Source organism: Lepidochelys olivacea, assembly GCF_965140295.1.
Source record: "Lepidochelys olivacea isolate rLepOli2 genome assembly, chromosome: 8".
Classification (NCBI taxonomy): domain Eukaryota; kingdom Metazoa; phylum Chordata; order Testudines; family Cheloniidae; genus Lepidochelys; species Lepidochelys olivacea.
The window spans coordinates 97,917,456-97,939,327 of NC_140418.1; the positions used below are offsets into that span (position 1 = coordinate 97,917,456).

General features: G+C 41.1%; 2 protein-coding genes across 2 annotated transcripts; both read left to right on the top strand.

Moving 5' to 3' along the window:
* The first annotated feature begins 257 nt into the window (after window positions 1–257).
* TXNDC12 (thioredoxin domain containing 12) lies at window positions 258–20,489 on the top strand. The gene is made up of 7 exons (XM_084636599.1): window positions 258–448; window positions 3,029–3,089; window positions 15,064–15,116; window positions 15,831–15,904; window positions 16,510–16,579; window positions 16,671–16,754; window positions 19,513–20,489. The coding sequence occupies exons 1-7, from the start codon at window positions 352–354 to the stop codon at window positions 19,590–19,592; spliced, it is 519 nt and encodes a 172-aa protein (XP_084492725.1). The 5' UTR covers window positions 258–351; the 3' UTR covers window positions 19,593–20,489.
* On the top strand, window positions 4,517–9,111 carry KTI12 (KTI12 chromatin associated homolog). Its single transcript, XM_084635955.1, has one exon. The coding sequence runs from the start codon at window positions 4,627–4,629 to the stop codon at window positions 5,347–5,349; it is 723 nt and encodes a 240-aa protein (XP_084492081.1). The 5' UTR covers window positions 4,517–4,626; the 3' UTR covers window positions 5,350–9,111.
* Window positions 20,490–21,872: the final 1,383 nt, after the last annotated feature.

The window sequence follows — 21,872 nt, forward strand, 5'->3', positions numbered from 1 at the left end:
TGTGAATTGGATGAGCTCCCCTTTCAAATCTAGATGAAATTACTATTTAAAAGCCTCCCCCACCCCCAAGGCAATGTCTCTTCTCGAAAAGTGGCCAGTTTGGAACCAAATATGCAGAGCTGAAGCTATAGATCAGAAATAATTTTGCTAAGTCTCTGATTCAGATTTTGGGGGATCTGTTCCTTTTATTATTAACCTGATACAGGACTCTGAAGCACCACCCACATCCGCCTAACATCACTTCCTGGGTTAAAAAAAAAAAAAAACACCCTAAACCTGATTTGATCTGATCTTGCTGACTGTGGCCATCGAGAAGTATTCATTGTGCTGCCGAGGATCCAAGTTGACACCATGAAGATTCAATTAACAGCAGCACTCTCCAATCTCTTTTTTTGCCTGATTTTCCTGGTGCTTACCACATCCTCTGCTGGAGAAGGGCTTGGCAAGGGTTTGGCATCTCTCTTATTTTTGCTTGTATTTAAGCTTTATGATTGCTATAAATAAATAAGTAAATAAATCCCTAAGCAGGAGGGTCCCTTCCGCGCACCCCAGAACTGTATTTAATATTTGCAATAATGCATTCAAATAGTAATCTTGATTATTTAGGTAAATTTCATCGGTAGGGGGAGTAAGGAGATAATCACTTTAGTGGTAGAACTGAGACTGAAACCTACAAGATATTATGGTGCCAGGCCATAAATTGATTATGAGCAATAGCAATGCAGCTGTGATACAGTAGGAAATGCCTTAATGTTGTGGAGTGGAGAAGAGGGGCTTAGCAGGTTTATTCTTTTTCAAAACTGTCAATTGCTGGTTGTAGCAGACCTGCCAAGTCTCATTTTCATTTAGAAGAAGATTTGTTAGTTCTGAGATAGTTTTAAGGCAGTTTTTAAAATTTCTTTGCTGTTGAAGGATTTTGTAAATGGTCTGTCAATGAAATCTCAATTAAATTTTTAATTTCCCCTTCAGATTGTCCCATTTTGACATCCCTACAACTATGCAACATAAGCACACTGGGTTATGGCTAGTAAATAGGTGATCAAGTAGATATTGTATGGTTTGTCCTATAGTTTTTATCTTTCACTACTGTTCAAATTCCAGTAAACTGTACTTCCACTACCATCCCCTCTCTTGTCACTTGTTCTGACTCAATCCCTTCTATCCATATTATCTTACCTATTTACATTATTTACTGATTTCAGCTTTTCTTAATAAACCTATAGTTGTTCGACTATCCTGTACCATGATTTGGATTTATCTTTCCCCAGCTCTGTTCAGTCCACCTTACTTTATTTCCCTATCTTTGTTCTGAAGTCTGGAATTTGAGGAGCAGGTTTAGTCCATTTATAAATGTTCTTGACTATGTTCTTCAGTGACAGGGAAGAAGTATCTTCATTATTACTAGTTATCTTTTTTTGATAGTTGAATTTAAACTCTAGAGGTCCCTATTTTTAAAAATAAGGTTATTTCATAAGCTGTTGATTGTTGCATTTTGTTAGTAACAGAATTCCATTCATCGTGGAAAGGTAGTTCTTAATTTTTTTGATAATAAAACTATTAATATTAATCAGGTCATGGGAGCGAGGGAAGATTGTAATGATTTTATTTTTAATGAATGTAGTCATCCTTGCTTACTAGAAAGAAATGTGATCTAATGTATATTTAAATATCATTGATTACAAGAAATAATGCTCCTCCTCATCCCCCTGAATATTTTATGTAAGGTTCCCTTGAGCTAAATGTACCCCATACCCCCAGTCTTGTCCCCATTGACATCAGAGACTTCTACTGCCTGTTTACAGCCTGATTAAGCTAAATGCTTAAGCACGCATATACTTAAATCACATTGAACTAGACTTAAGCATGTACTTAAAGTAAAGCACACAGTTAAATACTTTTGCAGAAAAGGGACTTTAATAGGCAATAGAATTTGGTCCCATACAGAAATATATTGTACCAGTACGGTTATATTTTTAATAAATGGCAAAGATGCCTGGACGCCTGGATAGGCACACTTATGTACTGTTTAACTCTAAATAGAAAAATAGCATAGTGATAGGTGAAAGCCATGCTGTTGTATGGGTGTAATTCATAATGTGTAAAAAAAAGCAAAAAAAAATGGCTGAGAACTTAAACATTGGACAGTAACAGGCTGCGAATCCCAGTGGTGATTGAACCTGGTGATATTCTATACAAAAAGAGCTCTCAGCTCTGTTTGTATCTGTTTCCATCGCTTCACACTGACTTAACAGACATTCTAAACTTTAGAGTGACACAGACAATCCTGCTATCTTATTCGATGGATAGTGCTGATAGCAGATCTTGGTGCCATTCTGCATCCTCTCCTTGTCTTCACTTCAGGATACACAGCTTACATTGCATGTCTGTTAATTACAGAATTGGTGGGACTACTTGTATGAGTAAGGGCATGCAGAACTGAGCCCCCATGTTCTTTAATAATTGACCAAAATATTAATATTGGAATTTTCCCCAGTCTTCTTAGACCTTGCATTATTATGAAAGAGGAATATGAAAATTAACTTTACCCAACAAATCCAATTATGAGCAAATCTTGCCTGTGCCTGCTGTGTGTCAGCTCCCTGACTACCCCAGCCTCTGGCAGTGTTCCCCGCCAGGGCTCTGCAGACAGCAATAGGCACACCCGTCTCCTAAGCCCTCTGAACGCTCTCTGTAAGGTCCGGCTGCTTATTCACTGAATTACTTAGAATTACTAGGCCTGCTGTTTCTAAAGGAACAGTACCCTATAGCTTACTAGTTATATCTTAGAACACAGCTCTGCTGAATGCACAGCACGTAGGTATATGTATAGTGAAAACAAGAGTAAGTTTATTATCCAAGAACAGAGATTCAAGTGATAGTGAGTATGAATATTGAAAACAAATGGTTACATATAAAAAATGCTTGCTAAAGAAGGGAAATAAAACTAGTTGATAGTGTCAGAAAATATATTTATCTGTCATTTGACATTTTAAATTATGCTACTTTTATAAACCTTTCCCTTTTCTAGGTTTTGGAGATCACATTCATTGGAGGACACTAGAAGATGGGAAGAAAGAGGCGGCAGCCAGGTATGTTATACAATTTAAGTTCACAGGGTGGCTTTACATTAAAAAGAGAAAAAAGATTCTGCATTGATCCTATATTTAATCAGAGCTAGTTATGTGTAAAAATATCCAGGTGGTATAGGAGAACCTACAGACCCAGATAATACATCAGAGAGAAAATATTTAACATTTGAGAATGATAAGCTTTGATACTGCAATCAGATCTTCCAGGTAGATACATCCTTGAGGCCGTGTAGATCTTCATAGGTTTACATAGATCTACCCACAGATCCATTTGCTGGATTGAGGCTTTATTGCATCATTGAGCTGAAAAGAAAATTCTCATGCTTTTTGACAACCTACTACAATATAGAAAGAGACATGGGCCCCAGTCCTGCAGACATTTAAACTAGTGCTTAACTTTACATACATGAATAGGTTTTTTGGAACTCAGCAGGACTACTTGCAGTTGCATGCATAAATGTTTGCAGGACTGAGGCCATAGAGTTAATTGAAAAGATTATTTTATATCTGTGACACCAATCTGGAAGTGTAAAATATTTCCTTATTTTAAAAAATATAAAAATTACATACTAGATTTTTATGAAAAATATAGCTAGAATTTGAATTTTGCATTCAAACTGATCCATCTGTTTTCTCCCACTCACAATATGAGAATGTGTAGTGAGGACATAAAATTAACATAGCAGGTGCAGTTAGAGAATTCTAAGGTGGCACTTAACTGTACGTAATGGTATCCATGCAGTATGCCTTTCCAAAAACCACTTTACTGCAGTATTTGTGGTAATTACTGCACTATTGTTTTTCCATAGAAAAGTATATGTGACCTTACGCAGTTCGCCTTACATTTAGTGAGACAACAAGCTAGTGGGAGGGAGGTTGTCAAGCCTTGGCAGTGAGATGTCTCTTCCTTAGTCTTGGCTAATGCAGTGAATGGTCAGTCAGTGAATTTCACAGCCCCATCTTCCATTGCTGGAAGGGCAGACCCAGGTGACATATCTAGCCAGATTCTGTAGTATCTGAGTGCCTGTGAGTGGCAAAGCTTGTATGAGACCAAGGAGTACATAGGTGAGACAAAACCTTGTGTGTAGGTGAGACAAAATCTTTGTGTGTGTGTGCGCGTGTGCGCTATGGGGTGGCTGAGCGCTGTGGCCTGCGGTGGCACCATGGGGTGGCTGTGCACTATGGAGAAGCTATGTACAATGGCCCGGGGTGATGCGCTGTGGGATGGTAGTGCCCTGCAGGGTGACTGTGTGACCTGGGGCGATGCCCAGTGGGGTGGCAGTGCCGTGGGGTGGCTGGCTGCCGTGGCTGGTTGCTATGCGGTGGGGCGCTGTGGCTGGGCCACACTGTGACGTGCTTCCCTCGCCCCCAGCCCTCCCCTCCCTGCATAGGGGCGTTAGAGCCTGACATCGCCTCGCGCTGAGGGCCAAGCTCTCTTGTGGCCCTGGGGCCGGGAGTGACGTTCGTTGCCCGCCCCGGATGTGCTTGCGAGGGACTTCCGGGTTATAATGGCGGCGTCCCTGGCTGCGGCCGGAAGATGCCGCTCGTGGTGCTGTGCGGGCTGCCGGGCAGCGGGAAGAGCCGGCGGGCCGAGGAGCTGCGGAGGGCGCTGAGCGCGGAGGAGCGGCCGGTGCACGTGGTGGGGGAGGCCGCGGGGGGCCGCGCGGCGCTGCGGGCCGAGGTGGAGCGGCGGCTGAGCCGGCGGGACGTGGTGATCGTCGACGCGGGGAACGAGTTGAAGAGCTTCCGCTACGAGCTCTACTGCGTGACCAAGCATGCGGGCACGCCGCATTGCCTGCTGCACTGCTCGGGGGGCGCCCCGCATCCGTCCGCCGGCCCCTTCGAGACCCCGGACTCGCGGAACCGCTGGGACCGGCCCCTCTTCACCGTGCACGGGCAGGAGCCGCTGCCGCTGGCGGAGATCCGCGCCGCCCTCTTCGAGAGCAGGCCGCCCCCGCCCAACCAGTCCACCCGCTCGCAGCCCCTGCAGTCCGCCGGCTTCCTCCACCAGCTGGACCGGGTCACCCAGGAGGTGCTGGCTGCCGTGCTGGCCGCCCAAAGGAGCGGGGCCCAGCCTGGGGAGCTGATCCAGGTGGCTGGGGCCAGCGAGGGGCTGGTGCTGAGCCGGCCCCTGGGCATGGCTGAGCTGAGTCGGCTCCGAAGGCAGTTCATCAGCTACACCAAAATGCATCCCAGTGAGGAGAACCTGCCCCAGCTGGCCAACATGTTCCTGCAGTACCTGAGCCGCAGCATCCAGTGATCCCTGTAGTCTCCCTTGTCCAGTGTCTGAACAGGAGGGCTGGCTAATGGGGTCCGGTCACCGAGAGCCTCCACATCCCCCAAAATAAGAGTCTATGCCAATGGGAAGTTGGCTCTTCCTAGTCCCTGGTCTCCAGTGCCTGGACCAGAAGTCTGTGCTGATAGACAGGAGGGCCCTGCATTACCCATCATCTGAGCAAGAGTATCCAACTAGAGCGAGTATGGAGAACTAGCTGCGGTGGTCCACGATTTCTGCTAACCGGAGTAGTGGGTGTGCACACCCCTCTCCCCCCCTCCCCCCCCAAGTAGCAGCCTCAGCATCTGAGTAGGAATGCCTAACAAGGGCAGCTACAGGCAGCTAGCCATTGCATCCTCAAGCATCCCAAAAGTCTACTAATGGGGGCTATGGAGAGCCAAACCCCATTAACCGTATAGTCTCTGCAGTGTCCAAAGAGGAATGCTACAGGGGAGCTGAGCTCTCATGCTGCTGCAGCATCTTGAGGAACGATAATCTTTCATCTGGGTTTTTTTGTGCCTGCCCTAAATAAGGCAAGGATAAAATGGATTCATCAGACTGTACAAAGGAGGCCTTGCTACTCCAGGATTGGGACTTATAGCCTTTTTAAAAACTGGGGGTGTTTTCAAAAGTTTTTCTGAACCCAGGAAATTAATCTTCAGTTTGGACAGTGGAAATATGTTTACTTTGTGAACTCAAATGTCTGTCTCTCTTTTTGAAATCCTGTGCCTGGGATGCAATGAAATATTTAATTTACTTTCAAAACAATTATTTCAGCAACTTTCTGTGGCTTCCTTTCCAAAGTCATTGGCAGATCCTGGGCTAAATACACTAATTGTTCAGTTAACAGCAGGTGCTCTCACAATGAGGATGATCTGAATTGTACTTCATTATTACAGTATCTGCTCTGATTGCATACACCCCTTGGAACTCTTTTATATGCCTTAATTAAGAGATTATATGGGGAGTTAGTGCATGGCAAGCTGGGGTGTAAATCTACATGCTGTAGCATGCTTCCCAGTACCTGTCTGCTTGCACCTCCTGCTGTGCACTAAAATTTCCTTAGTGCTCTGTGAACAGTAGTAGGTTAAAAGCACACTAGGTAATTTTTAGTGAGCACCAGCATGGGCCACACAGTCAGTGCATGGTATACTAGAGCGCTGTAGATTTACACCGCGGCTTGCCATGTACTAATTCTGCTGTGTAGACATACCTGCTTGCTAACTCAGTTTTGGATCCTGTCCTTCTGTTTAACCCTAATCTTAGTATGAACCCTCTCTCTGCATATGCATACCTGCTTCTCTTTGCCTTTTGAGGAAGGCTTCCCTCCCTGTTAAACATTCATTTATTTGTCTGGAATGATGGCATAAAGTGGGGGGCGGGTCACTTCAGTGAGTACAAAAGTTCATATGCTCTGACTACCCAATAATATATACCAGTCAGTACGTGGATTTGTATATTGTGAGACTGAAAAATGACTATAGCTGCTATGTAAAGAGACCCCACTTTGCCCCCTGTGGGCAATTAAATTGGAAAGAATAAAAGCTGGGAAGTGTGTGGTCAAAAGCAGTAAAACATCTCTGATACCTGATTTGCTGAGAATTCTATTTTAGTAATTATAAACCCCTCAATTCAAAATCTGTCTAGAAAAGTTTGCCCTTGATAGTAGTGTGTGGTACTAGACCAGGTGCTGGCTGGCTGGACTGTGTTCACTTATTAAATGGGAATCATTGATACTGTTATAACTTCAGTATATCTTTTGGATAAATCTGTCACCCTACTGCTGAAGAAAATTTAAAGAGCAAAATCATGTTGGGCTACATGAAAGAAATCAGTGAGGGTGTAACATTCTATTTTCTCAACATCCCTTAGTTCGTTTGATGTTCTAATATTAGTTTGGGCAGGAAAATGTGTGCCCATGTTCTGTGTATGCTACAGAGAAGCAGCTTCTATGCTGATAATATATTTCTGTGGTTAAAATTGGAATTGACCGTATATGCATCTCTTAGCACAATTTCCCCCCTTTCTTGGTACTCAGGACTATAATTGGTTATAACTGGAAGGACGCTTCCATTCATACCTCTCATTCTTTTCTATAAATTTAAGTAATTCAATGCCGTCATCCACTGCAAGTTGGAACAATATAATGTAAGGAACAGTCTCGTTTAAAATGAATCAAGCATTAGCACTGCCACCACTGCCCTGGGAAGACTTTTACAGTTTTATAAGTTTAATTGGTAAAAATCCCATGCCACACTCCTCTAACATCCTGGCTCCTTGCCTGCATCTATTGTGTGCTTTCTCTGGTGCCAGATTGCCTTCTGTGCTCTCCATGTATCAGCTGTCCCTGCAAAGATACTGTTACTCTCCACATGGGAGTATTTCTTGCCCCATATCCCTCTGGCTGCAGCAGCCTCTGGCTCTGTGAAGGGATTTGGGATCTTATCTTACTAAGGGTGTGTGGCCATTGTGATGTGGCTTTAAAAATCCTTCTGTTACATTTTTCCTTTTACATGCCACTCTCTTGTTAGAAACAGACTATAAGGTGCAAAGAGACACTGTCAAGACTCTTAGAGGTGTGAGGTAGAAAAAACCTTAATGGATCAGCTCTCTGCTAATGCAAACCTGTTCTTGGCAGAGCATTTTGTTTTGTCCTGTCTTCAAGTATCCGAAGTGATGGTGTGCACTACTTCATTTAAGACATTATTTCCACAGCTTAATGTATCTAACTACTGGAGTTTTTTCTCCCTGATATTCAGATAAATTGTCCTTTTCTCCATCAGATTATTCCTAGTTATAATTCCATACTTTCTTGCTTAGTTTTTCTTGTATGCAAACAAGATCTGGATGACCCTATACAGCTGATAGACTTGCATGACTTTTTTTAATTTGTGTAAATAGTTTTTATAAAATTTCCTTGCAGTGATAACAGGCCAAATGTTATAGCATTATACTGTTTGCATGAAAACCTGAAAGTGATTATAAATAAAAGTGAAACACACTTTCATATCTATAGTGAATCATCCAAACTGAGGTATCTGCAGAAAATGAACAACATGAGTGGAAATGTTGCCCCTGACTGAAGTAATGAGCAAGAAATTCAACTTCTGAAATTCTTACTTTTAATGTAAGGTGTCAAAAAATGCTATGTAAAACTTGTTTAAAAAATTAGAGTCCACCTTATAGTGACCCCCCTGTACATTTTTCCATAAAATTTTGTTTTCAAGAAAACAAAGGTATTTACTTTTATTTTCATTAGTAGTAGCAGCTAGCCAGTAAACTTACCTCCATCAAAGCTGTTTTGGACTACCATGATTCATATTTAATTAAAAACTTCATGCAGTGTAACTTCTTACTCTTGTTACCCAATCACAATTTGTGTCTAAATTGACATTTCTAGCGGCCCTTTCCTATGTTCTGCACAGCATGATATGAGATATACATAGCTAGAAATCTAGATACCACACCAGGCATACTCCCTCCCTAAGGCTAACGCTTTCAGGTTCTGTCTAGAATGGCTTCATATTCCTATACCCAAAACAACTTTAAAAAAACAACTTGGTGACTTAAAATGCAATATTTTGAGGTAAAGGGAAGTCAAGGCTTAGCTGATATACAAATCTTGGGGGAAATATTGTTTGCCTGCATATTTTCAAAAAACCCCTAGTTTACTGAAATAATCCATTCCAATCAAATCACATGTGTTTGTTTTTTTTTTCAATTCTACCTGTAATTCTGCCAATTTCTGATCATGTGTTAGACCATGTCATTCAGAAATATTTTAACATACTGCTAAATTTCATACTTCCCAAACTGGAGAAAATAAAGACATATATTAAACCCCCAAAAGTCTACCCTAGAGACGGCGGCTTTCTAGTGCGGTAGAATCTTGCTGTCTGGAAAGTGTTTATATAATTGTGAGATGTTAGTGAAGAAACAGAGGTGCTTTCTAGGACAAGATTTTAGAAGAACTTGTTTGCTTGGAGTTAATATATGAACAGGTATTATCTTTGTATACAGAATAAGTAGGACCTTTACTGGAACCCAGTGTCCACACTTTGGAAAGGGCTCAGAAAAGAACTACTAGAATGATTTGATGTCTAGAAAACCTGTCTGACAGTGAAAGACTTAAGAAACTCTATTTAGCTTATCCAAGACAAGGTTAAGAGGTGACATTATCTACAACTACCTGCATGGGAAGAGATTTCTGATAGCACATGACTCTTTAATCTAGCAGACAAAGGTATAACAAGATCCAGTGATCTGAAACTGAAGCGAGGCAAATTCAGACTAGAAATAAAGTGCAAATTTTAAACAGTTAAGTAATTAAGTAGTGGGACAACCTGTATAGGGATATAGTGGGTTCTAAATCACCGGAACTCTTTAAGTGACTATGAGATGTATTTCTAAAAGATATAAAATTTTTATTAATGTTAAAAAAATATATAGGTTGGGAAAAGAGTGTGTACATCTGGGTATAGTGGTTAGATTATTCACAAAAATGAAGTTAATTTTTAAGTCACATGATACATAGAGTACATAATCAGCAATAACCCAAATTTAGGTGAATAGATTTAAGAATACAGTTTAGATACTCGAATCAGAGTACTCAGGTACGTCACTCATGAAAAGTTGTACAGAGATTTGGTTGTGGAAAGCAAAATATATCAATGAGTGGAGATTGTCCCTCAGTAATTGAGAATTGGGTTGGTTGTCCACTTAGAATATACAATCCATGAGGAAAGTATTCGTTACGTTCCTGACTGCACTTCTCATTGGCACTCCAGCTCATCCCTCCTGGTATTGCCGATGTCCAGTGATGTGTTCTATGTAGATGTCCCTCGACCACCTGATTGTGTCTCACACCATGAGTTGCTGCATCAGCCAAGCATAGTGTTGACTGATTCTGCATTCTAGCTCAAACTGAAATTATGGGTTTGATGTAGAAATTAGTGGGTGTGGCTCTGTGACCTGTGTTATGTAGGATGAAATAGACTAGAAGATCATAATGGTCCCTTCTGGCTTTAAAATCTACAAACATAGGAGAATAACGTTTCTACTTTTTCTTGGGAGTCTTGTTTAGTAATAAGTATACATGAAGTAACTGGCAAATCAATATTTGGACTCTTCCTTTGCAGAAAGTTTCAACAAAAACTTCTAGTAGTTGATTGTTTAAAATAGGGGTTCCCTCAATGTCCTTCATATCATGAGCCCACATCCTGCAGCTCTCCACACTTCCTCCTCAAGTGGGCCCCAAGATACTTTTGGTGATTCCCACAGTGCTTCATAGAAAGGAACATAGAAATCAACACTGGTTTATGGAATGCTTCTGATAGTGGACTGCTGCTTCATCAGAAAGTCTAGAGAAAGGGAATGGGAGTGGGCTCGTGAAATTATCTTTTGATAACCTTTTGCCAGAAGCTGAGACTGGACAACCTGATGATTGCCCTGTTCTGTTCATTACTTCTGAAGCATCTGGCACCAGCTGTTGTTAGAAGACGGGATATTGGGCTAGATGGACCATTGGTCTGACCCAGTATGGCCATTCTTATGTTCTTACCATTCTGTTGCCACGACATCATTCCTGTTATAGTAGATGATTGATAGATTTTTAGGATCTGACAGAGTGACCAGCTGCAATGTAACTATACCAATAGCCATCATTACCACTTAGAGAATGAGATTGTTCTGGGCTTCAGCCATCAATCAGCTTATTCATTACTATTTTTTAACTGCTTCATAGTTTGTTTTTTTTTTATTATTTTTATTTTTTAAACTGTCGGCAATAAATAGAGTTTGCCATCTGTGTCTACTGAATTCCTGGATTTCCTATTACTGCTACCACTGGTAGCAGACACAGTGAGCATGTTAGTGAAAACAGGGCTCCAGGTGGCTGTTGGCATAGTAAGCACTATGTCTGCTAGCCTTTCTCAGAGCAGAGCTGTGTGACATGGTGGTTAAACGTCCTACATGCATGCCTGTTATTATTTTTTCCTAGCTAGAAATGTGAACATCATATTTATTACCTAGCTATAAATGTGAACATCACATTTAAAATGTAGCAATGTCTCTTTTGCTCAGGGCAGTTTACTGTAGTGCTCCTGCCGGCCCTACCAGGTGCCTCCTAGAAACTGGGAAACGTTAGGAAAAATCTCTAGTGCACTCAAGGTCCTTCTGTCTAATTGCCTAACAGATTGAATTTAATGCAAAGGAGGTTAGAGAATTTGAACGCTGGAAAAGTTGTTGGATGGCTGTAACATACCCTGAGGCTACAACCTGGAAAGGATGGACCACTGTGCCCCCTTAACACTCCTCCCTGGGCTGTCTCTTACAATGCCGTGCTAGTGACAAGTAGCAAACCCCTTCAGGTGCTCTGATCACTCTGCCAACAGCATGCAGAGACATGCCCAGCTAAGTTGCATGAATGCTCTCAAAGCTACTCATGAACTATACAGAAAGAGAGACACCAGCAAATCTCTCAGCTCCCAAGCCTTCCACCCCAGAAATGTAAACCATCTTTTGCTGTTCGAGACCTTCTCTTGAATGATGCAAATTCATTAATCAGTACACTACTTTGTCAAAGGATAGTGGATGTGCCCCAGCCTTTGTAATCTGAGCAGATTCCCCAAGCACTTCAAACAAATTCACTGGTAAGGATAAAACATTAAAATAAGTTTATTAACTACAGAAAATAGATTTTAAGTGATTATAAGTTTTAGCATAGAGGTCTCAGAGTAGCAGCCGTGTTAGTCTGTATTCGCAAAAAGAAAAGGAGTACTTGTGGCACCTTAGAGGCTAACCAATTTATTTGAGAATAAGCTTTCGTGAGCTGCAGCTCACTTCATTGGATGCATAAAGTGGAAAGTACAATGAGGAGATTTTATACATACACACAGACCATGAAAAAATATACATTGTAAGGAGAGTGATCACTTAAGATGAGCTATTACCAGCAGGAGAGTGGGGTGGGGGGAGAGAAAACCTTTTGAAGTGATAATCAAGGTGGGCCATTTCCAGGAGTTAACAAGAAAGTCTGAGGAACAGTGGGGGGTGGGGGGAATAAACAAGGGGAAATAGTTTCACTTAGTATAATGACTCAACCACTCACAGGCTCTATTCAAGCCTAAGTTAATTGTATCCAATGTATCTCTCGTTGGAGTCTGTTTTCGAAGTTTTTTTGTTGAAGGATAGTCACTTTGAGATCAGAAATAGACTGTCCAGAGAGATTGAAGTGTTCTCCGACTGGTTTATGAATGTTATAATTCTTGACATCTGATTTGTGTCCATTTATTCTTTTGCGTAGAGACTGTCCAGTTTGTCTAATGTACATGGCAGAGGGGCATTGCTGGCACATAATGGCATATATCACATTGGTGGATGTGCAGGTGAACAAGCCTCTGATAGTGTGGCTGATGTGATTAGGCCCTATGATGGTGTCCCCTGAATAGATATGTGGATGTAGTTGGCAATGGGCTTTGTTGCAAGGATAGGTTCCTGGGTTAGTGGTTCTGTTGTGTGGTGTGTGGTTGTTGGTGAGTATTTGCTTCAGGTTGGGGGGCTGTCTGTAGGCAAGGACTGGCCTGTCTCCCAAGATTTGTGAGAGTGATGGGTCGTCCTTCAGGATAGGTTGTAGATCCTTGATAATGCATCGGAGAGGTTTTAGTTTAGTTTAGTTGACTGCTAGTGGCGTTCTGTTATTTTCTTTGTTGGGCCTGTCCTGTAGTAGGTGACTTCTGGGAACTCTTCTGGCTCTGTCACTCTGTTTCTTCACTTCAGCAGGTGGGTATTGTAGTTGTAAGAATGCTTGATAGAGATCTTGTAAGTGTTTGTCTCTGTCTGAGGGGTTGGAGCAAATGCGGTTGTATCGTAGAGTTTGGCTGTAGACAATGGATCGTGTGGTGTGGTCTGGATGAAAGCTGGAGGCATGTAGGTAGGAATAGCGGTCAGTAGGTTTCTGGTATAGGGTGGTGTTTATGTGACCATCGCTTATTAGCACCGTAGTGTCCAGGAAGTGGATCTCTTGTGTGGACTGGTCCAGGCTGAGGTTGATGGTGGGATGCAAATTGTTGAAATGATGGTGGAATTCCTCAAGGGCTTCTTTTCCATGGGTCCAGATGATGAAGATGTCATCAATATAGCGCAAGTAGTGTAGGGGCGTTAGGGGACGAGAGCTGAGGAAGCGTTGTTCTAAGTCAGCCATAAAAATGTTGGCATACTGTGGGGCCATGCGGGTACCCATAGCAGTGCCACTGATTTGAAGGTATACATTGTCCCCAACTGTGAAATAGTTATGGGTGAGGACAAAGTCACATAGTTCAGCCACCAGGTTTGCTGTGACATTATCGGGGATAGTGTTCTTGATGGCTTGTAGTCCATCTTTGTGTGGAATGTTGGTGTAGAGGGCTTCTACATCCATAATGGCCAGGATGGTGTTTTCAGGAAGATCACCGATGGATTGTAGTTTCCTCAGGAAGTCAGTGGTGTCTCGAAGATAGCTGGGAGTGCTGGCAGCGTAGGGCCTGAGGAGGGAGTCTACATAGCCAGACAATCCTGCTGTCAGGGTGCCAATGCCTGAGATGATGGGGTGCCCAGGATTTCCAGGTTTATGGATCTTGGGTAGCAGATAGAATACCCCACGTCGGGGCTCCAGGGGTGTGTCTGTGCGGATTTGTTCTTGTGATTTTTCAGGGAGTTTCTTGAGCAAATGCTGTAGTTTCTTTTGGTAACCCTCAGTGGAATCAGAGGGTAATGGCTTGTAGAAAGTGGTGTTGGAGAGCTTCATAGAGGTCAACGTTGGTTACATAAGAAATTTAAAAGAAAATTGCAGTCTAAATTTGACACTTTATCAGACCAAGATTTGAATCCAGCAGTTTTTCTCACCCCATTGGATGTTCCAGGCAGTTTACAGTTCTTATTACACAGGCTGAATTCTCTTCTCAGCCTGTCAATCTCCCCAGTTCCAAGTCTTTGTTTTCCAAACAATCTTCCAGATGTTGAATGGGGGAGGAGAAAGGCACAGTGGTGATGTCATCGACCCTCATTTATACTTTCTCCAGGTGCTAGAAAGATCCTTGCAGGGACATGGGGGTTAAATAGCCCCCATTGTGTACATGCCCTCTCTGAGGAGTCACTGGGAGAATGGATTCTTCTTAATGGGTCATAAACACATCTGACTGGTCCTGATGTAAATCTGTCTTGTCAGTGTTAGTTGCTTCTTCGTTGCCAATGAAAGACTAGCAGTGGGCGTTTCCCAGATACAACATATTTCAGTAACACACACACAGCAAAACTTCATAACTTCAGATACAATGGTAACACATATAATTCAACAGAATAGTAACGTTCAACCAATCATAACTTCTCAAAGGATACCTCACAAGGTATACTTTGTACAAAATATAATCCGATCACAGTGGTGATATGGGGGTTCCAGAGTGCTATTTTGAGGTACAGAGTATCACAAGGCATTTTATTGGATTATTTGGTGCTGATGGTTATAACTTGGGAAGACTTTAGCAAGGAAATGAAGCTTCGGGAGCACAATAGAATCAGTTTACATCTATGACTTTTTCCAGTAGGTAGGGCCTTCTTTAAAAGTTTTAATTACTGGAAAGTGCATTTTCAGAGTTTCATTCAGGAATGCAGTCTTGTTAAGTGTCTTAGAATTGATGTCAGTTGTGCTTTGTTTTTTTTCTAAAGTGGTTTGCCTCTAATGATTATCATCCACAAGTCCTGGTGTGGCGCTTGCAAAGGTATGTGAATTTAATTCTAGAGCACTTTAAAATCCTTAATGGAAGGTTTCTTTATACAAGTCTATTATTATTTACATTTGAAGCATAGCATGTGTAGTATTTTGCTTTTTGCTCAGATCAATATAGTAGTGCACAAATAGAAATCTTCAATGCAATAAATTAATAGCTGTCCAAATCCATGCTATAAATTGGTTATTAAAAAAACACACCAAATGGGAGGTACTTTCCATTTCTATTGAAGGCTTAATCCTTGGTATGGAAAATTATAAAAGTTTGAAAGAACAGTAAACCTGCATATTCCAAACTGGACTTTCTCAGTGGATGGTTAGATTTTTGTCTTGTTCAGTGATATAATGGAGCTGGCTAACCATAATGACATAGGTCTAAAAATTTAGGTGAGGTGGTTTGGGTGACTGGTAATGGGACAGAGAAAGGTTTTTGCTTCTGTACCATTGGTTCAAAAATTACCCATGTGACTATTTTTGGCCAGTATTCATCATCTGACTGATCACTGAGGATTGGGCTGGTTAACTTTCACTCTGTGTTATGGGTTCAGTAATTTAAGACAAAGATTCAGTTACTTACTATTCAGAGTCAAGCACCTAACCTCTGGAAGAAGGGATGGAGTGGTGATTTTGGTGTAGGCCTGAATTATGATTTTTTTTTTCTTACACAGTTTTCTCTTTTCTCCCCCACCCTTCTTTTTCTTCTTAGCTTTAAAGCCAAAATTTGCTGAATCCAAGGAGATCTCCGAACTTGCCCATAATTTTATTATGGTAAACCTTGAGGTAGGCTTCCCTACAGTTCATGTCCATACTACTATTTTGTAACTGAGCATTTCCCCCTTATTTCTTATCATTATTTATTTCTCTTGACTCCATCCCTTCCTAACTAAATTCTTATAATTATTTAATAGATACAAAGTATTGACTGATATAACTGATCGTTTAAAAAATAAAACCTTTACTGTATTGTTATATGGTTTTATTCATGCAGCTGATTCCGTTCCATTTTTTTTAACAACAATCTGTACATTATACTATTCCCTAATAATAAGAAAGGAAATTGCTTTTCTATACAGATTTATGACCTATAAAACATTCCAGATACCTATAAAACTCCAAAATAGTGAGTCCATTTAATGTAAACTGATGAAAATATTTGATTTACAGTTATTTTTAAAACTGTTACTTGTTGGGTGACCTTTTTACTTTGTTGGCAAAAGTAGAGGATTTTGCACTCATTTATCTTCTTTTCAAGCTGTTCATGTTAGTTAAAACTACCATTTTATAACAACCATTGGAAGAAAATAGCTTTAAAGTAAATGTTACATTTTGTTAGATCCCTTGCTTAGAAAGGAGAATTTTGTCTTACATCTGTCTTGCACCCATAGGATGAAGAAGAGCCAAAGGATGAAGCTTTTAGCCCTGATGGTGGTTATATTCCCAGAATCCTTTTCATGGGTAAGGCATGCTCACTGTTGTTACAACCTCTTATAGGACTACTTTGTCATCTTCACCACTTACACATTTTAATCACTTTCTCGTTTCACAGATCCCAGTGGGAAAGTCCATCCAGAAATTATTAATGAGAAAGGAAACCCAAGCTATAAGTATTTCTACATCAATGCTGATCAAGGTATGCGAGAATGAGCTCTAAATTTGAATTGAGTGGGAGTGCATTGCAGGTATGTCATAGGAATGGCAGCTATTGTGAGCTTGTTTTTTGAGTGGAGGTAACCTATAGTTCACAGCAGTTGTGAATTATACCTGATACGTCACGCGCAGTTCGAGTCTAGGTTGAGGCACGTGAACCAAGTCCACAACTGCAGAGTTCCCAAAGATACTAAGTTTATTATGCTCGAGCGTGGTGCCCCCCTGCTAGTCAGAAGGGGACCCCGAATGCAGGTTATACAAAGATTATATACCTTGTAGCAAAGCATATTGCCCTCGTGCATCGGAAACCTTAGCCAATAGACAAACCGTTCCCTTATCTACCACCTATCCCTGCTAGGTACATTCCCCGTGTTAAACCATTACTTCAGCTACACAACATGGTCCTAAAGCAATGCATCAGTAACTTTTCTTATCAGGATGGGAGGCCCACATCACAAGGCCAGGAGGCAGGGAGTTAGGAACAGACAAAGAACAGAAACCGGGAGTTGAAACAGGCTGGAAACAAGGGGGAGGTTTTCACAGGAATGCAGTATCTAAGGAACACTCCTCCTGGTGCATGATGTGCTTGCTTTTAGACAATGGTGGGCCCCAAACCAAAATGGAGTCACATATGCTAACTTTTCCTTAACACAGCACAACTGGAAGCTGTTACAAATAAGGTGAATGAGTGGCTTTTTTGCACCTTGTGGGTGGATGGATTGACCTCTATTACAGAATCATGATGTAAAATAAAAGCATTTCTGATCATTTAAAATTCAGCCTTTGATGTTACATATCCATCTGTGACTTCTGATGTAAATGTGGACGCTTCTCCATTTGTGTGCTTTCCCTTTTCACACAACTGTAAGACGACAACCTCATTTAAGAAGAATTAATTTACCTTATGTTTTCTATCTCTTCAGTAAAGTATCTAAATAGCCATTAGGACCAGGTGCTAGCTGTGAGCAATGTGGCCCTGTTATGTGTGATATAAGCTGGTTAATTAACAACGCTGTTCTCAAATCAAGAAATGTCTAATTGTGAATCTTTTGGGCTCTCTCTTCGCTATGGAAACTTTTTCCAAAAATATCTTGCCAGCCCAACTCTACCAGTATAAGCAACCTTCAGAGCCCTAGTATAGGCCAGTTGCTGCTAGAATTTTAAAAATCGTGTCATCTAACCATGTTAAGAGCGGGTCTGATTGGCACACCTGTAATCAGTGTCAGTCTATATTATGGAGTACTTGTGGCACCTTAGAGACTAACCAATTTATTTGAGCATAAGCTTTCGTGAGCTACAGCTCACTTCATCGTGTAGCTCACGAAAGCTTATGCTCAAATAAATTGGTTAGTCTCTAAGGTACCACAAGCACTCCTTTTCTTTTTGCGAATACAGACTAACATGGCTGTTACTCTGAAACCTGTCTATATTATGACTTCCAAAATTGCTAACACCAGTGGAGATGATCTGGTGGGAGATTGTAGACATGGCCCTAAAATAATCAGTTGGGAAGAGTAGTGATTCTGTTTTTTGGAGGGTGATGAAGAGGAATAATAAGGAAAAAAAGTGACCTCTCTAAGGGTTTGCCAGTCCTATAGTCCATCACATCAGCATCATACCTGATCTTAAGGAAAACTAAGCCCCACTTATAGAACGTACTTAGCTCATCATGCAATTTACTGGTACATTTCAAATAGTGGTGTGTTGGTTGTCTTGGATACTGAATCACCGGTATCCACAAAACAGCATGTAGAGCAGTGCAGGCTTCCCCATGCCGGCTCCCTTGTTTACCTTGACCCTGGAGAGGCCACCTGCCTGTGAAAGAATAGTTCAGGTTCACTGCTCACCTTGCTGTTGAGAGAGCCAACAAGGCCGAGAGCTGTGACACTGTGTTTTGTGCATGGTAAAGCAGAGGGAATCTTTCTAATTATATTCTGAATGTAAAAATCTCAATTCCTCTTAATTGTTCTGGTAGAGATTTTTTCAATGGCGCCTGAGAGAAGCAGGCACGAAACTGCCATTGAAGTAACGAACCACAGCAGAATGGCTTAGGTGTGCTGATGGGGATAGATGCAGGCAAAGCTTTGTTCTGTTATATTAAAGGTGACCCATAAAAGAGAAAAATAGGTTTCTGTTGAATTTTGCGGCTGTGACTTTTTAAAAGAACAAAACAAAAACACTCTCAGGCTTTATACAAGATTTTTTTTTTTAATTTATCTTTTACCTTAGAAATATCAGGAATATCAAAACTTGCCTTTCTTGGTAATACTGGAGAGGGTCTTAGAGATGTGGATTGTTAGGGGAGTGCTGAACTTTAAATACAGATACCCAAGTGTATTTCAGCCATTTAAGTTGTGAGCAAAAAAAGTGATTAAAAATTACTTCCCTCTCAAATTATCAGGTTTCATGTGCCTATTATCTGATGTCATAATCCTGCTAGTTCTTTCTTTGTCCATAGAGTCTGCCAGCAAAAATAGGGTAGATGAGGCATGAACTTAAAAAAGGTATGGGAAAGGGAAGAGAGTACGAGTGGGAGATATTTAATGCTTCTTTATCCATCAAATAGAAGCCAAAAAGAGCATAACTCTAACTTTTTTCTTTTGCAGGCTACTTCCAACGGGTTTATTCTATAAGATTGCACCATTGGTTGATAAAAATTCTTTTCATTATGCACTTCCTTACTTGATCCATATCATGTGTAGTAATGATCCAGCTGATATTCTATGTATTTAATTTGACAGTTATCCAAGGAATGAAGGAAGCCCAAGAGAAGCTGACAGGAGATGCTTTCAAACAAAAACATCTTGGAGATGAATTATAATATATATATTGAACGTTCCTTTTCCATCACCCTGAAGCTCTGAAACGATAAATAATTTTTTTTTTTAAACCTTTAAACGTACCAAGAAATATACTGCACTGGAAGGACGTAATTCTCCTCTCACTATCTGATTTTTCACACACCTCCATCAAATACAGTGTTATCTTCTCCTCCCCGTCTAGTTTACACTTCAGTGCTTATTTATAGCTGATGTACTTGCATACACAACCTCATCTTGAATGGATATGTCAGATCTGTCCGTGTAAACAATGACCACTAGTATCCAGAGGCCTAGATCTTACCCTCTTAAGAGGAATGATTTTTACGTTTTCAAATTGCCAACACTTGGTCTCCAATCAGCGCTTGCTCCCCCACGTCTGACTGACATTGTCATCCCTTTGATTTCAGTGGGGAAACTCATGAGTAGGAGGATGTGACTCAAGCCTGCTCTATTCTGAAAAGCCAAAAAATATCAAACCAATAATTTTGCCATGAACACTAACACAAGTAGAGTTATTTTCATTAATATCTAAGAGTCGCATGTGGAATATTCACTCTGAACATTTTTTTTCTTGTAGGAACTCTTTGTGACTTGACTTTACTTGCATTCAGGTTGAAACTCCACCTATCTATTGTATGTTCATCTTTCAATTGTTTTATTAAGAGAAGATGGATTATATCGAAGCATTATGGGGTTCTCCCCCTTTTTGCAGAATGTTTTTGGAGAATGTCTTGCCATCGCATTGTACTGTATTTTTGTACTACGGTGAAAAATAAAAATGAAACTTTTTAAGAATAAAATGCATGGTGAGGTTTTTGGGGGGAATGGAGTAATTTTCCATTCCTTTTAGGAATTGGGGGACTTAAATATGTTTAAACTGTGGTAGTGCTGATGTTGAATGTCACAGATTAAAAAGATTTTCACTTTTTTATGAAAAATGACAATCGCTGCTGCTTTTCAGTGGTTGAAACAGGCCTATTTTCTCAACGTTTAATTATTATCCAGCCACTTTTATGCTATTTAAAAGAAGTTGGGAACAGAAAAGTACCAAGCAATTACCTATTGGAACTGAAAAGAAAATGTTTTTTAATGTATCCTAAAAATATATATCGCTTACCCATTTTGCATAGAAACATTTGTTGAATGAGTTACCATTGTTCTTGACCTGAACACTGTGTGTTTACTGACTGGGGAATTATCGAGTGAATCTATGGCCAGGTCTGTCTCTTTTAAAAGGCCGAAGGAAAGAATGCAAGAGAAATGTGTTGTAGAACTATGCTTTGCTAAGGCCTGGCTTGTCACGGTTCGCATAACAGTACATGGGATTTTTAACACTGTTAGTGAAAGAACTCCTGAGCAGGATTGTCCTGTTGAGTCACATAGCCATCAGCAGCAAGTACCGTTTGTGTAGCCTGCGTACATTCCACATGCTGCTATCCCCTGTGTGCTGCCTACCAGTTGTGGAAGGGAAACTGCTCTTATACCCACGGAGACTGTGCCTCTACGACAGAGTTACCATGTGTAACAGCTTGAGTGTTCCCATCAACTTGACCCCTGCCCAGACCCAAACCCCTCTGTCATGTTTGGTGGTGGTAGTAACGCCAGTTGGCAGGCATGACCAGGGGTATAGGACAGTTCTTGAGTGAGCTGCCCTTGTCAGCTGTCCATGTAGCGTGAATGTAGGCTGGAGCTGACACAGCTGAGGGCCACGAGTCCTCCAAAGCCTTCCCACAATTTCCGCAGGGCCCTCTACGCTGTTGTCTATTGTGTCCATCAGTGCTGTTGTCCGTGGAGTCTGTCAGCTCTACACACTCCCATCTAATCTGTCTTGGTATTTATAACTGCACTCATCACTACAGTATGTCAGTGCCTGGGCTTTGTTCCTCTTGCACACACACAGCTGATTGGATTTCATGTGCAGAGCTGAGCAACCACACTTGCATTTCATATTTCATATCACAGTTGCCTCTATATATTCCACAGTCAGTGCTCTTTTCTAAAATGTACCATCTGGTTTACGTCTATGGATTTATGTCCAGTGTTTTAAGTCTAGGGGTTTTTTTTTTTGAGTATTAATGCAACAAAACCCAACTGAAGCAAAAATAAAATATGTATTGAAAATTCCTGCAGTGTGGTACAAATTATTTCTAGAGAGCTGTGGTGGACCCTAAAATTTTCCCTCACCCCATACATACTAGGAATTCAGCTCTAGGAGTGCAGGGCTGTAGAGTTGCCCAGCAGGCCCTAGAAGTCTCACACTTGCCGGGAGTTCATCATAA